The 14335-nt window shown below is 47.3% G+C and overlaps 1 protein-coding gene across 1 annotated transcript; it reads right to left on the bottom strand.

Moving 5' to 3' along the window:
* Positions 1–308: 308 nt before the first annotated feature.
* Positions 309–13997, bottom strand: LOC138641651 (zinc finger protein 665-like). Its single transcript, XM_069729212.1, has 3 exons — positions 13582–13997; positions 8757–8883; positions 309–2815 (listed from the first exon to the last, which is right to left on the bottom strand). The coding sequence occupies exons 1-3, from the start codon at positions 13672–13674 to the stop codon at positions 1002–1004; spliced, it is 2034 nt and encodes a 677-aa protein (XP_069585313.1). The 5' UTR covers positions 13675–13997; the 3' UTR covers positions 309–1001.
* Positions 13998–14335: the final 338 nt, after the last annotated feature.

Genomic DNA, 14335 nt, shown 5'->3' with positions numbered 1-14335 from the left:
TTGCTGGGACTGTTCTGTGTTATCTGCCTGTTTTGTTGTTCAATAAAGTTTTGCGACACTGTTTTACCCTCACCCTATCTTGCCTGAGTATCATTATGCCCATAGTGAAAGGGGAGTGGGCGTTCGGTGGGATGATCCCTGATCCATGCGGTTTCGGCTAGTGGATCAGGGCACCCTCTCTTCACACACGTTTGGTGCTGGACACATTTTTGATACTTTACTTGTGTTACCAAGATAAGATTTGACACGACAGACATGTCATTTGGATTTCTGGAAATCATGCAGAGAAATAAACGAGGAGACGTAAAGTAAATACTGCCTTTTATAATATAAAAATAATGGTAACGGTCTGGGGGCTGCAGAGTCCACATACCCGGTGGATAATGTAACATATGATATTGCAGAATGCACAAGGTCGGCCATTACTCCCTAAGGCTGAGGATCTTGGAGAAACTATGCCAGTCCTGACGTCCTGCGATCGGGAAATTTGGGGCAAACAATGGCGCCTGTGCTTACGTTCTGATGCCGCATAATAATAATACCATGTGGGCAATAACCTGAAGTGCGTATCTAGGGTATGTTGGCACATGCCGTTCCCATCATGACCACAATACACCATGTAGTAAACTGATTTATACTGAAGGAAATGGCCCCGGGCTTAGGGTCCGGAGAATCGGGAAGGGGTAGGGATCTGCACATTATTGTAACAAAAGCAAAGTCTTCATAATACAGGTGGAAGAATCTGCTTCCGACGTCACACTTGGCAAATCTCTTCTTTTTCTATCAGCCGCCATTGTATCAGAAAAGAGAAGGCAAAAACAAAACCAAAAAATGTAAAGACCATGAAGGTGACTGATAGTGCTGGGACTGGTCATTATCTTATTATTCAGTAGCGCTATGTAGTATGGCCATGATTATAAGGACTGGACAATTTAAGACCAAGAAGGGCAGGAGATGCAGATCTCCGGGTCCACAGTGGAGTTAGATGAGAGTTCTCCCCCCTACAGGCCAATCCCATGAGTCTTTTGATGTGTGGTGAGATTCTGCTTGTGCCTAAACGTCTTGCCGCAGTCGTTGCACTGGTACGGTCGTTCCCCGGTGTGGGTACGTAGATGGGCAATGAGATGATGCTTCTGGATGAAACTTTTCCCACACTCTGAGCAGGTGAAGGGTCTCTCTCCAGTGTGGGTCTGCTGGTGGCATTTGAGGTATTCTCTCTTGCGGAAGCTTTGCCCACAGTCATTGCACTTGTAGGGTTTTTCCCCCGTGTGGGTCCGACCGTGTATTTTAAGGTGCTCACAGGTGCTGAAGGTCTTCCCACATTCACTACATATATAAGGACGTTCCCCGGTGTGTGTTCGCTGGTGCCTCACTAAATGTTGCTTTTGGATAAAGCCCTTTCCGCAGTCTGTGCAGGTGAAGGGTCTCTCCCCCGTGTGTATCTGCTGATGTCTCTTCAGACAGTCGCGCTTACGGAACGTCTTCTGGCACGACTCACACTTGAAGGGTCTCTCTCCGGTGTGAGTGTGCAAGTGGAACTTCAAGTGCTTCAGGAAACGGAAAGTTTTTCCGCATTCGCCACATTCAAATGGTTTTTCGCCGGGTCCTGCCCTCTGGCTCTCGCTGTTCTCGCTGTCTTCTTCTCTGCAGAGCCCCGTCTCCTCGTCCTGTGCTTTCTTATGTGCCTTGAGGAGTTTCTGAGACTTAAAGGTCCTGCCGCAGTCATTGCACTTGTTGGGCCGCTCTCCGGTGTGTATCCTGTTGTGCCTCTTCAGGTGCTCATACGTGGTGAAGCTCTTGCCGCATTCACTGCAGATATGAGGACTTCCTCGGCACGTGCCGGTGGAGGAGTTATTATAAGGGAATTCCTCCACTATGACCACAGTGAACGGTCTCTCGCCTGTGTGAGTTCTCTGGTGTCTGATAAGGTGATGTTTTTGTATAAAGCCCTTGCCACATTCTTCACAAGAGAACGGACGTTCACCAGTATGGATCTGCTGATGGCGCCTGAGATGTTCTCGTTTCCGGAAGCCCTTCCCACAGTCCTCACACTCATGTGGTTTTTCACCACGATGTTGTTTTTGGTGGAACTTAAGGTGCTTGAATGTTCGGAAGCTCTCGCCACACTCATTGCAGCTATACGAGGTCTCACCCGTGTGACTCCTCTGATGAGCCAAAAGAGTCTGCTTATGCCTAAATCTCTTGCCACAGTCCTCGCACTTGTGGATCCTCTCCCCGGTGTGCGTTTGTTGATGTACCTTAAGGACCCGGTGGGCTCTGAAGCTCTTCCCACAGTCCCCGCACTTGTATGGCCGCTCCCCTGTGTGAATCCTCTGGTGGATCTTCAGGCGCTCATTGGTGCTCAGGCTTTTCCCGCACTCTTCACATTTGTAGGGCCTCTCTCCCGTGTGAGTCCTCAGGTGCGTGACCAGGTGCTGCTTCTGGATGAAACTTTTCCCACATTCAATGCAGTTATAGGGGCGTTCTCCCGTGTGCGTCTGCTGGTGACGCTTCAGACTGTCTCGCTTTCGGAAGTTCTTGCCACACTCCATGCACTGGTAAAGCTTCTCCCCTTCATCTCTCATACAGTCTGGCTGTGTGGTTCCAGGGCTAAAACTTTCCGGATAAGGGGAGACATTTTCCGCATGGTTTACGCCCTGACTCTCCAGGGATCTGCTGGGAGTTGGTTGACATCTGAGGTCATTCTCAATTTCTGGACATGATGTTTGATCCAATATAGGAATAGACGACGTGTCACCGTTCTCCAGCTTGTCATTGTACTTGGTCTTGTCTTTCTCGTTGACTTGTGTATCTTCTGCAGAGAAAAAATGTACTCAATGTTAGATCTCTTTATACAGAAGACAATATACCGTATTTTCCGGCGTATAAGACTCACTTTTTGACCCAAAAAAATTGTCCCAAAAGTCGGGGGTCGTCTTATACGCCGGGTACGGCGTGTGCAGGGAGCAATCCTGCATTTCGGCGTGTGGTTCCCAGGGTCTGGAGGAGAGGAGACTCTCCTTCAGGCCCTGGGATCCATATTCATGTAAAAAATAAAGAATAAAAATAAAAAACATGGATATACTCACCCTTGGACGGGCCCTGGCTGTCACCGCTGCTAGCGTCTCCCTCCGTTCCTTAGAATGCGGTGAGTGAAGGACCTTCAATGACGTCGTGGTCACATGAGCGGTCAGGTGACCGGTCACATGACCGCTCATGTGACTGCGACGTCATCGAAGGTCCTTCACTCACCGCATTCTAAGGAACGGAGGGAGACGCTAGCAGCGGTGACAGCCAGGGCCCGTCCAAGGGTGAGTATATCCATGTTTTTTATTTTTATTCTTTATTTTTTACATGAATATGGATCCCAGGGCCTGAAGGAGAGTCTCCTCTCCTCCAGACCCTGGGAACCACACACCGTATAAGATGACTGGGCGTATAAGATGACCCCCATCTTATACGGCGGGCATATCCCAAATTCCATATTTTATATGGAAAAGTTGGGGGTCGTCTTATACGCCCAGTCGTCTTATACGCCAGAAAATACGGTATAGAGAGAAGATGAGACGTATAGTAAAGTAATAATCTGCAGAATAAATCACTATGTCACCAGCTAAAGAGGACAGAGCAATGTTTTGCAGATCTCTAGAGATGTCTGTAAATCTGGGCCACTGACCCCCACCCCCCTGCTTCCTCTCTCTGGGGCACTTTGGAATGTCCGCTCTATATGCAACAAGCTCCATGTGATCCACGATCTCTTTACTTCCCGAAACCTTTCCTACCTGGCCCTCACTGAGACCTGGCTGACACCCCCTGACATGGCCTCGCCTGTAGCACTGAGCTACGGTGGCCTCCAATTTACCCACACTCCTCGCTCTGGCAAAAGACATGATGGAGGAGTGGGTATCCTTCTTTCTAAAAACTGTTCCTCCAACCCTATCCAACCCCCACCCTCCCTTATCCTCCCTTCTTTCGAGGTTCACTCTGTCCGTATCTACTCTCCCTCCAATCTCCAAATGGCTGTCATACCGACCACCGGGCTCAGCCACTGCCTTCATCGACCAATTCTCCACCTGGCTCCTTCACATTCTCTCTGCTGACATCCCAACCATCATCATGGGTGACTTTAATATCCCTACTGACACCAGCCAGCCAGCAGCCTCCAAGCTACTGGCCCTTACCTCATCCTTTGGACTCACTCAGTGGTCCTCCACAGCCACCCACACAGACGGACATACACTAGACCTCATCTTCACCCGCCTCTGTTCCTTCTCTAATCTCACAAACTCTCCCTTCCCCCTATCTGACCATCATCTACTCACCTTCCCATCCTTGACCTCCTCACCTGCCCCCCATGTCCAGCCATTACCACATCCTCGCAGAAACCTCGCACATCTAGACATTCACAGACTCTCAGACGCTCTCCTACCCCTGTCCTCCATATCTTCACTCCACGACATGGACAGTGCCACCGCTTTCTATAACTCCACCCTCAAATCAGCCATAGACTCAGTCGCCCCTCTCATGCATGGCACAGTGCGACGAACCAATAGGCAACCTTGGCATAACAATCTCACAAAAAAGCTTCGACAAGAATGCAGAGTCGCGGAGCGGCGTTGGAAGAAAACACGCCTGCCAGACGACTTCACTGCTTTCAAACAAGCTACATTTGACTTCAAATTAGCCCTCACCTCTGCTAAACAAACCTATTTCACCAACCTTGTATCTTCACTATCCTACAACCCAAAACAACTGTTCAGCACATTTACCTCCCTCCTCCGCCCACCACTGCCACCTCCAACTCCCCTCATCTCCTCCGAGGACTTTGCCACTTACTTCAAAAACAAGATTGACCAAACAAGGCAAACCTTTACTGTTCCATCACCCCAACCACTCCATATACCAGACCTCTGCCCTTCCCTAATTACCTCCCTGTTATGAACAGGTGATTCAGAACCACAATGGACCTAGTGGTTAAGAGCACACAAAGTGACCTGATATTTACTAACATAGGACGAGCTCTGAGACGTGGGAACTCTGCTGACCGCAATCCCTAATCCTATCATACCACACTAGAGGTAGCCGTGGATTGCGCCTAACGCTCCCTATGCAACTCGGCACAGCCTGAGAAACTAGCTAGCCCTGAAGATAGAAAAGTAAGCCGGGGTTATCTAGTTACAGAGTGGTAGTCCACTCGTACTGTATTTCCATGTTGAATTCTATGTCTTTAGCCTTATGTTTACCTTGATTGAGAGGCACTTTGCCTTTAACTTGCAAACTGGATCGCTAAAATAGTTATCGTCTTTAATAGTGGGCTTCTGTATTACCGGAAAGGGAGAGGTAATTCCGTGTACCTATGTTTGCATGTTGATATGCTAATGTTGAAAATGTTTAATTGAAAAGGTTTAATAAATACAGTTTGGAAAAAAAAAAAAAAGAAAAGTAAGCCTACCTTGCCTCAGAGAAATTCCCCAAAGGAAAAGGCAGCCCCCCACATATAATGACAGTGAGTTAAGATGAAAATACAAACACAGAGATGAAATAGACTTTAGCAAAGCGAGGCCAGACTTACTGAATAGACCGAGGATAGGAAAGATAGCTTTGCGGTCAACACAAAAACCTACAAACAACCACGCAGAATGGCAAAAAGACCCTCCGCACCGACTAACGGTACGGAGGTGCTCCCTCTGCGTCTCAGAGCTTCCAGCAAGCAAGAAAAACCAATATAGCAAGCTGGACAGAAAATATAGCAAACAAAAGTAACACAAGCAAACTTAGCTTATGCAGGGCAGACAGGCCATAAGAACGATCCAGGAGAAAGCAAGACCAATACTGGAACATTGACTGGAGGCCAGGAACAAAGAACTAGGTGGAGTTAAATAGAGCAGCACCTAACGACTTAACCTCGTCACCTGAGGAAGGAAACTCAGAAGCCGCAGCCCCACTCACATCCACCAGAGGAAGCTCATAGACAGAACCAGCCGAAGTACCACTCATGACCACAGGAGGGAGCTTGACCACAGAATTCACAACACCTCCCTCTCCAACATCACTGAAGGAGAGCTTACTCGCCTCTTTTCCAAATCGCACCTCACCACCTGTGCACTTGACCCCATCCCCTCCCACCTGCTCCCCAACCTCACTAACATGCTCATTCCAGCCCTAACCTATCTCTTCAACCTATCGCTATCTTCTCGTACCTTCCCCTGGGCCCTCAAACATGCCACCATCACACCCATCCTCAAAAAAACTAACCTTGACCCAACTGCTATGCCCAGCTACCGCCCCATATCACTGCTCCCGTTTGCTTCAAAACTCCTTGAGCAGCATGTCCATGCTCAAATTTCCTCCCACCTCTCATCTAACTTTCTCCTTGACAACCTCCAATCTGGCTTCTGCCCGCACCATTCCACTGAAACTGCCCTGACAAAAATTACTAATGACTTAGGGTACCGTCACACAGTGGCACTTTTGTTGCTACGACGGTACGATTCGTGACGTTCCAGCGATATCCATACGATATCGCTGTGTCTGACACGCAGCAGCGATCAGGGATCCTGCTGAGAATCGTACGTCGTAGCAGATCGTTTGGAACTTTCTTTCGTCGCTGGATCTCCCGCTGTCATCGCTAGATCGGTGTGTTGACACCGATCTAGCGATGCGTTCGCTTGTAACCAGGGTAAACATCGGGTTACTAAGCGCAGGACCGCGCTTAGTAACCCGATGTTTACCCTGGTTACCAGCGTAAATGTAAAAAAAAACAAACAGTACATACTTACATTCCGGTGTCCGTCAGGTCCCTTGCCGTCTGCTTCCCGCACTCACTGACTGCCGGCCGTAAAGTGAAAGCAGAGCACAGCGGTGACGTCACCGCTGTGCTGTGCTTTCACTTTACGGCCGGCAGTCAGTGAGTGCGGGAAGCAGACGGCAAGGGACCTGACGGACACCGGAATGTAAGTATGTACTGTTTGGTTTTTTTACATTTACGCTGGTAACCAGGGTAAACATCGGGTTACTAAGCGCGGTCCTGCGCTTAGTAACCCGATGTTTACCCTGGTTACCCGGGGACCTCGGCATCGTTGGTCGCTGGAGAGCTGTCTGTGTGACAGCTCTCCAGCGACCACACTACGACTTACCAACGATCACGGCCAGGTCGTATCGCTGGTCGTGATCGTAGGTAAATCGTATAGTGTGACGGTACCCTTACTCACAGCCAAAGCTAACAGACAGTACTCCATCCTCCTCCTTCTTGACCTGTCCTCTGCTTTCGACACAGTTGATCACTGCCTACTGCTACAGATTCTTTCTTCCCTTGGCATCAAAGACTTGCCCTGTCCTGGATGCCTCATACCTGTCCAACCGCACATTTAGCGTTTCCCACTCCCACACTACCTCCCCATCCCACCCTCTCTCTGTTGGAGTCCCTCAAGGCTCTGTCCTAGGGCTCCTACTTTTTTCCCATCTATACTCTTGGCCTAGAACAACTCATAAAGTCCCACGGCTTCCAGCACCACCTGTATGCGGACGACACTCAGATCTACCTCTCTGGCCCAGATGTCGCCTCTTTTATGTCCAGAATCCCGGAGTGTCTATCAGCCATATCCTCCTTCTTCACCTCTCGCTTCCTAAAACTCAATGTAGACAAAACCAAACTCATCATCTTTCCCCTATGTCACGTATCCCCCCTACCTGACCTATCTATTATGGTAAACGGCATCACGCTCTCTCCCGCACCTGAAATCCGCTGCCTCGGGGTAACTCTCGACTCTGCCCTGTCCTTCAAACCGCACGTCCAAACTCTTGCCACCTCCTGTCGCCTCCAACTCAAAAATATTGCCAGAATCCGTTCCTTCCTCAGCCCACAATCTACTAAAACTCTTGTGCATGCCCTGATCATCTCCCGCCTTGACTACTGCAACACCCTCCTCTGTGGCCTCCCCGCTAACTCTCTTGCACCACTCCAGTCTGTCTTCAACTCTGCTGCCCGGCTAATCCACCTCTCTCCTCGCTACTCCCCTGCTTCTCCCCTCTGCAAATCCCTCCACTGGCTCCCAATTCCCCAACGAATCCAGTTCAAACTACTAACACTGATCTACAAAGTCATCCACAACCTGTCTCCTCCATATATCTCTGAACTAATCTCCCAATATCTTCCCTCACGTAATCTCCGGTCCTCCCAAGACCTCCTACTCTCCTCCACACTTATTCGTTCCTCACACAACCGCCTCCAAGACTTCTCCCGAATATCCCCCATCTTCTGGAATTCTTTGCCTCAACACGTCCGACTATCCACCACCCTCGGCTCCTTCAGACGCAACCTGAAAACACATCTCTTCAAGAAAGCCTACAGCCTGCAATAACCATTCTGCCGCCTCACCATCGCCAGAGCCGCCGCCTCGCCATCGCCAGAGCCGCTGCCTCGCCCCTACCTTCTGCCTCTTCCCCACTATCCCATATAATGTAAGTCCGCAAGGACAGGGTCCTCGCCCCTCTGTACCAGTCTGTCATTGTAAATTTGTTTACTGTAAACGATATCTATAACTGTATGTAACCCTTTCTCATGTACAGCACCATGGAATTAATGGTGCTATATAAATAAATATAATAATAATAATAGGAATCTGCAAAATACATCACTATATATCTGTCAGTAGGTAGAGGAGACCATAACGCTCTGCAGATCTCTGTAGGGGTCAGCGGAGTAATACTCTGCAGGCTGTATGTACTGTATCTCCAGGTGTAAGCAGTCAAATTACCCAGGGAGATGAGAGCTTCATAATTCTCCTTCATCATGTCCTTGTATAGCTCCTTCTGACATTCCTCCAGGTCTTTCCATTCATCCTCAGAAAAATAAGCGGCCACATCATCAAAGGTTACAGGGACCTGGAAAATTATAGGACAATGGGTCAGCCTGGATCACCTTTTGTCCTACATGGCTGTATAACTGTGTATGTAGTGAGCTCCCCCTAGTGGTGGCTGTATATATCTGTTTGTAGTGATCTCCTCCTAGTGGTGGCTGTATAAATCTGTATGTAGTGAGCTCCCTCTAGTGGTGGCTGTATATATCTGTTTGTAGTGAGCTCCCCCTAGAGGTGACTGTATAAATCTGTATGTAGTGAGCTCCCCCTAGTGGTGGCTGTGTAAATCTGTATGTAGTGAGCTCCCCTCTAGTGGTGGCTGTATAAATATGTATATAGCGAGCTCCCTTTAGTGATGGCTGTATATTTCTGTATGTAATGAGCTCCCCCTAGTGGTCTCTGTTTAGATCTGTATGTAGTGAACATCACCTATTGGTGGCTGTATAAAACTGTATGAAGTGTGCTCCGCCAAGTGGAATCTGTATAAATCAATTTTTTAGTGAGCTCCTCCTAGTGGTGGCTGTATAAATCTGTCTATAAGCAGCTCCATTTAGTGGTGACTGTATAAATCTGTATATAGTGACTTCCCCCTGCTGGTGACTGTATAAATCTGTATGTAGTGAACTCCCTCTTGTGGTGCCTGTATAAATCTGTATGTAATGAGCTCCATCTAGTGGTGGCTGTATAAATCTGTATGCAGTGAGCTCCCCCTAGTGGTGACTGTATAAATTTGTATGTAGTAAGCTCCCCCTAGTGGTGACTGTATAAATCTGTATGTAGTGAGCTCCTCCTAGTGGTGGCTGTATAAATCTGTATGTAGTGAGCTCCCCCTAGTGGTGGTTGTATAAAATTGTATGTAGTGCACTCCATCTAGTGGTGGCTGTATAAATCTGTATGTAGTGAGCTCCCCCTAGTGGTGGCTGTATAAATCTGGATGTAATGATCTCCCCCTAGTGGTGGCTGTGTAAATCCCTATGTAGTGATCTCCCCCTAGTGATGGTTGTATAAACCTGTATGTAGTGAGCGCTTCCTAGTGGTAGATGTATAAATCTGTTTGTAGTGAACTCCCTCTACTGGTGGCTGTATAAATCTGTATGTAGTGAGCTCCATCTAGTGGTGGCTGTATAAATCTGTATGTAGTGAGCTCCTTCTAGTGGTGGCTGTATAAATCTATATGTAGTGAGCTCCATCTAGTGGTGGCTGTATAAATCTGTATGTAGTGAGCGCCCCCTAGTGGTGGTTGTATAAATCTGTATGTAGTGCGCTCCATTTAGTGGTGGTTGTATAAATCTGTATGTAGTGAACTCCCTCTAGTGGTGACTGTATAAATCTATGTAGTGAGCTCCTCCTAGTGGTGACTGTATAAATCTGTATGTAGTGAGCTCCTCCTAGTGGTGACTGTATAAATCTGTATGTAGTGAGCTCCTCCTAGTGGTGGCTGTATAAATCTGTATGTAGTGAGCTCCTCCTAGTGGTGACTGTATAAATCTGTATGTAGTGAGCTCCTCGTGGTGGTGACTGTATAAATCTGTATGTAGTGAGCTCCCCACTAGTGGTGGCTGTATAAATCTGTATGTAGTGAGCTCCCCCTAGTGGTGGCTGTATAAATCTGTATGTAGTGCGCTCCCCCCCAGTGGTGGCTGTATAAATCTGTATGTAGTGAGCTCCTTCTAGTGGTGATTGTTTACATCTGTATGTAGTGAGATTTCTCTATTATTCAGCATAGAATTTTGCATGTAAAAATGTAATGGTGACTGTAACTGTTCTAATAAAAATTTGACATTTGATCCCATACCAGCATACGTATCTCTCTTGGGCCTAGTTTAAAGGGTAAATAGTATCCACCTCTAATTACAGGGAATAAATGTTTCAGATTACTGAACAAATTTAAATATTAGACGAAAAGAACAAATATGCCTAAAAAATGCAGTTTTTAAATGAAGGTCTTTATTATTACGGGGAAAAGAAATCCAAACCTACAGGGCCCTGTGTAAAAAGGGATTGCCCCGTCTCTTTAAAAACAAACTGTGGTTTATCACATCTTTGGTAAGCTGAGCCATACCCAGGCCTGATTACTGCCACACCTGTTCTCAATTAAGAAATCACTTACACAGGACCTGCCTTACAAAGTGAAGTAGACATCATGCCGCAATCCCAAGAAATTCTTGAACAAATGAGTAACAAAGTAATTGAGATGCATTGGTCTGGAAAAGGTTATAAAGCCATTTCTAAAGCTTTGGGACCCCAGCGAACCACAGTGAGAGCCATTAACCACACATGGGGTAAACATGGAACAATGGTGGACCTTCCCAGGAGTGGCCAAGAGCTCAGCGACAACTTAGCTAAGGGGTCACAAAAGACCCCACAACATCAAAAGAACTGCAGGCCTCACTTGCCTCAGTTAAGGTCAGTGTTCATGACTCCACCATAAGAAAGAGGCTGGGCAAAAAATATCCTGCATGGCAGAGTTCCAAGATGAAAAACCACTGCTGAGCAATAAGAACAAAAGGCTCGTCTCAGTTTGGCTAGAAAACATCTTGGTGATGCCCAAGACTTTTGGGAGAATACTGTTGACTGAAGAGAAAAAAGTTGATCTTTTTGGAAGGTGTATGCCCCATTACATCTTGCATAGACATAACACAGCAATTCAGAAAAAGAACATCATACCAACAGTAAAATACGGTGGTGGTAGTGTGATGGTATTGTGCTGTTTTGCTGCATCAGGACTTAGCAGAATTCATGGTTCTATTTACCACTGCAATTCTTCCGTCTACCAAACAATTCAGAAGGAGAATGTCCGGCCATCTGTTCGAGGCCTGAAGCTGAAATGCAGTTGGGTTATGCAGCAGGACAATGATCCAAACCACACCAGCAAGTCCACCTCTGAATGGTTTAAGAAAACCAAAGTTACAACTTTGGAGTGGCCTAGTCAAAGTCATGATCTTAGTCCAATTGAGATGCTGTGACCTTAAAAAGGCGGTTCATGCTTGGAAACCTCCAATGTGGCTGAATTACAACAATTCTGCAAAGATAATTGACCAAAATTCCTCCACAGCGTTTTAAAAGCCTCAACCAGCTCTTCCCTCTCCTAGTGTATCCTCACCCATCCCCTGCAGACTGTGACCCTCGCGGGCAGGGTGCTCCCTCCTTATGTATCTAGGTGCCTTGTTTTTTGCTCATGTTTAATGTATTTGTCTATATTTTCCCTGTATTCACATGTAAAGCGCCATGGAATAAATGGCGCTATATAAATGTATAATAATAATAAAATTGACAGTTATCACAAACGATTGCAGTTTCTGCCAAGGGCAGCCCAGCCAGTTATTAGGTTTAGGGAACAATCACTTTATCACACAGGGCCCTGGAGGTTTGGATTTCTTTTTTCCTTAATAAAGATCTTTATTTATAATCTGCATCTTGTGATTACTTGTGTTATCTTTGTCTAATATTTACATTTGTTTGTTGATCGGAAACATTTAAGTGACAAACATGCAAAAGAATAGGAAATCAGGAAGGGGGCACATACTTTTTCATACAACAGTAATGTGAGAGTAGCATGATGTAGAGGCCCTGACTCCAGCAATGTATCATTTACTTCACTTCTTGGAGCAGTTTTTATAAAAATCACTGTTTTATCTGCAGATTATCGCTAGAGGAGTAGTAAACCTGTTGCCAGGTTGTTCAAGCAGTGGTGTGGGCAGGATTATACAGAGCTCAGCATTCAGAGCACTGCTAGGTTGAGAAGACTGAGTGATTTTAAATTATATATCGCTGGAATCAGGGTTTCTGTCCCTACATCATGCTACTCTCAGCAGTGGAATAATAATCTTTATTTTTATATAGCGCTAACATATTCCGCAGCGCAGTACAGTTTTGCACACATTATCTTCGCTGTCCCCGTTGGGGCTCACAATCTAAATTCCCTATCAGTATGTCTTTGGAATGTGGGAGGAAACCAGAGAACCCGGAGGAAACCCACGCAAACACGGGGAGAACATACAAACTCTTTGCAGATGTTGTCCTTGGTGGGGTTTGACCCCAGGACTCCCGCGCTGCAAGGCTGCTGTGCTATCCACTGAGCCACCATACAGTGCTAACCACTGAGCCACCATACAGTGCTAACCATTGAGCCACCATACAGTGCTAACCACTGAGCCACCATACAGTGCTAACCACTGAGCCACCGTGCTGCCCTTCCCTTCTAAAAGCTTGATAATTCATTACAACAGCTCGCAGCTTAGCCTCATACCTTGCTATACAGTGTTTTGCATGGGAGCTGTATACCAGACCGGTCCAGCTATCTCCATCAATATTGCAACTGCCAGATAATAATAATAATAATAATAATCTTTATTTATATAGCGCCAACATATTCCGCAGCGCTTTACAGTTTAACAGTTTCAAACAGACGACCCTGCTCGTGAGAGCTTACAATCTACAATAGATAATGGACTAACGGCGGTCATATGAGCAGGGGGTGTTACTTTCGTGCCCAATATCGGTGCAGATGTGATGTGCCGCTCGGCATTCGCACATCTGTAACCAGGGTGAAGCGCGCCGGGTTTCGTTATATTTTGGGCATTTGTGTTGCAGGTGTATAGATACAGATATATCCAGGGACGCGGCGGCTCATGCGTTCTGTGGAATATGTTGGCGCTATATGACCAGCTGACACGTGTGCCCGGCCGTGCTGCCCCACAGACCTCACCCCCATCTGCGGTACCTGCGCAGCGTCTCCCTCCGGTAGGGGCTTCTCTAGCTCTCTCCGGGTGGACGAGAGGCTCAGCCTGTCCCCAGCTGTCACCGAGCAGATCATGTGGGAGCCAAACCGGGGGCTGTCGCCGGCTTAAGACAACCTGACCAGGGCAGACAGCTTCTCCTCTAACGCCATGGACGGGGGCTGCAACCCAAAACACCCTGCAGCCGACCGAGCCTAGGCCCGAAAAACCCCTCAGTGAGCTGCAGGGAAGGAAAGGAAGCAGGAAGTTCCTCCCTCAGTCTGACATCAAGAGATGCTGCTCCACTCACCCCCTCCTCCTCCTCCTCCTCCTCCTCATCCTCATCACCCTGCGCTCCACCCCTGTCATCTCCACTCCCTCCTCACTGCAACACACTGATCTGTGCGACCACCCACACACCGTACAGACGTGACACCTACCGTAACACACCGTGCAGGCGTGACACATGCCGCAACACTGTGCACACAACACACACCTCACATACATAACACACTGTATCATATACACACAATATACGTGCAACACATACAACACACCAGGGGCGGACACTGACAGCTTGGAGCCCCTGTGAGGGAAATGTGTCTGTGCCCCTCTCCTTTTATAGCAAGTGTGTATATACACAGTATATATTATATATATATATAGTACAGACCAAAAGTTTGGACACACCTTCTCATTTAAAGATTTTTCTGTATTTTCATGACTATGAAAATTGTACATTCACACTGAAAACATCAA

The sequence above is a fragment of the Ranitomeya imitator genome, chromosome 6 (assembly GCF_032444005.1).
Source record: "Ranitomeya imitator isolate aRanImi1 chromosome 6, aRanImi1.pri, whole genome shotgun sequence".
Lineage (NCBI taxonomy): Eukaryota > Metazoa > Chordata > Amphibia > Anura > Dendrobatidae > Ranitomeya > Ranitomeya imitator.
The sequence above is the reverse complement of the archived record's forward strand: the minus strand, read 5'-3'. Positions and strand labels throughout refer to the sequence as shown.

What these genes read in the sequence shown, in the direction of transcription:
- LOC138641651 (XM_069729212.1), bottom strand. Translation starts at nt 13,674, where the DNA reads ATGATCTGCTCGGTGACAGCTGGGGACAGGCTGAGCCTCTCGTCCACC. An exon ending in CGGAGGGAGACGCTGCGCAG is followed by an intron (nt 8,884 to 13,581) that starts GTACCGCAGATG and finishes ATAATTTTCCAG; the next exon opens with GTCCCTGTAACCTTTGATGA. An exon ending in TGAAGCTCTCATCTCCCTGG is followed by an intron (nt 2,816 to 8,756) that starts GTAATTTGACTG and finishes TTTTCTCTGCAG; the next exon opens with AAGATACACAAGTCAACGAG.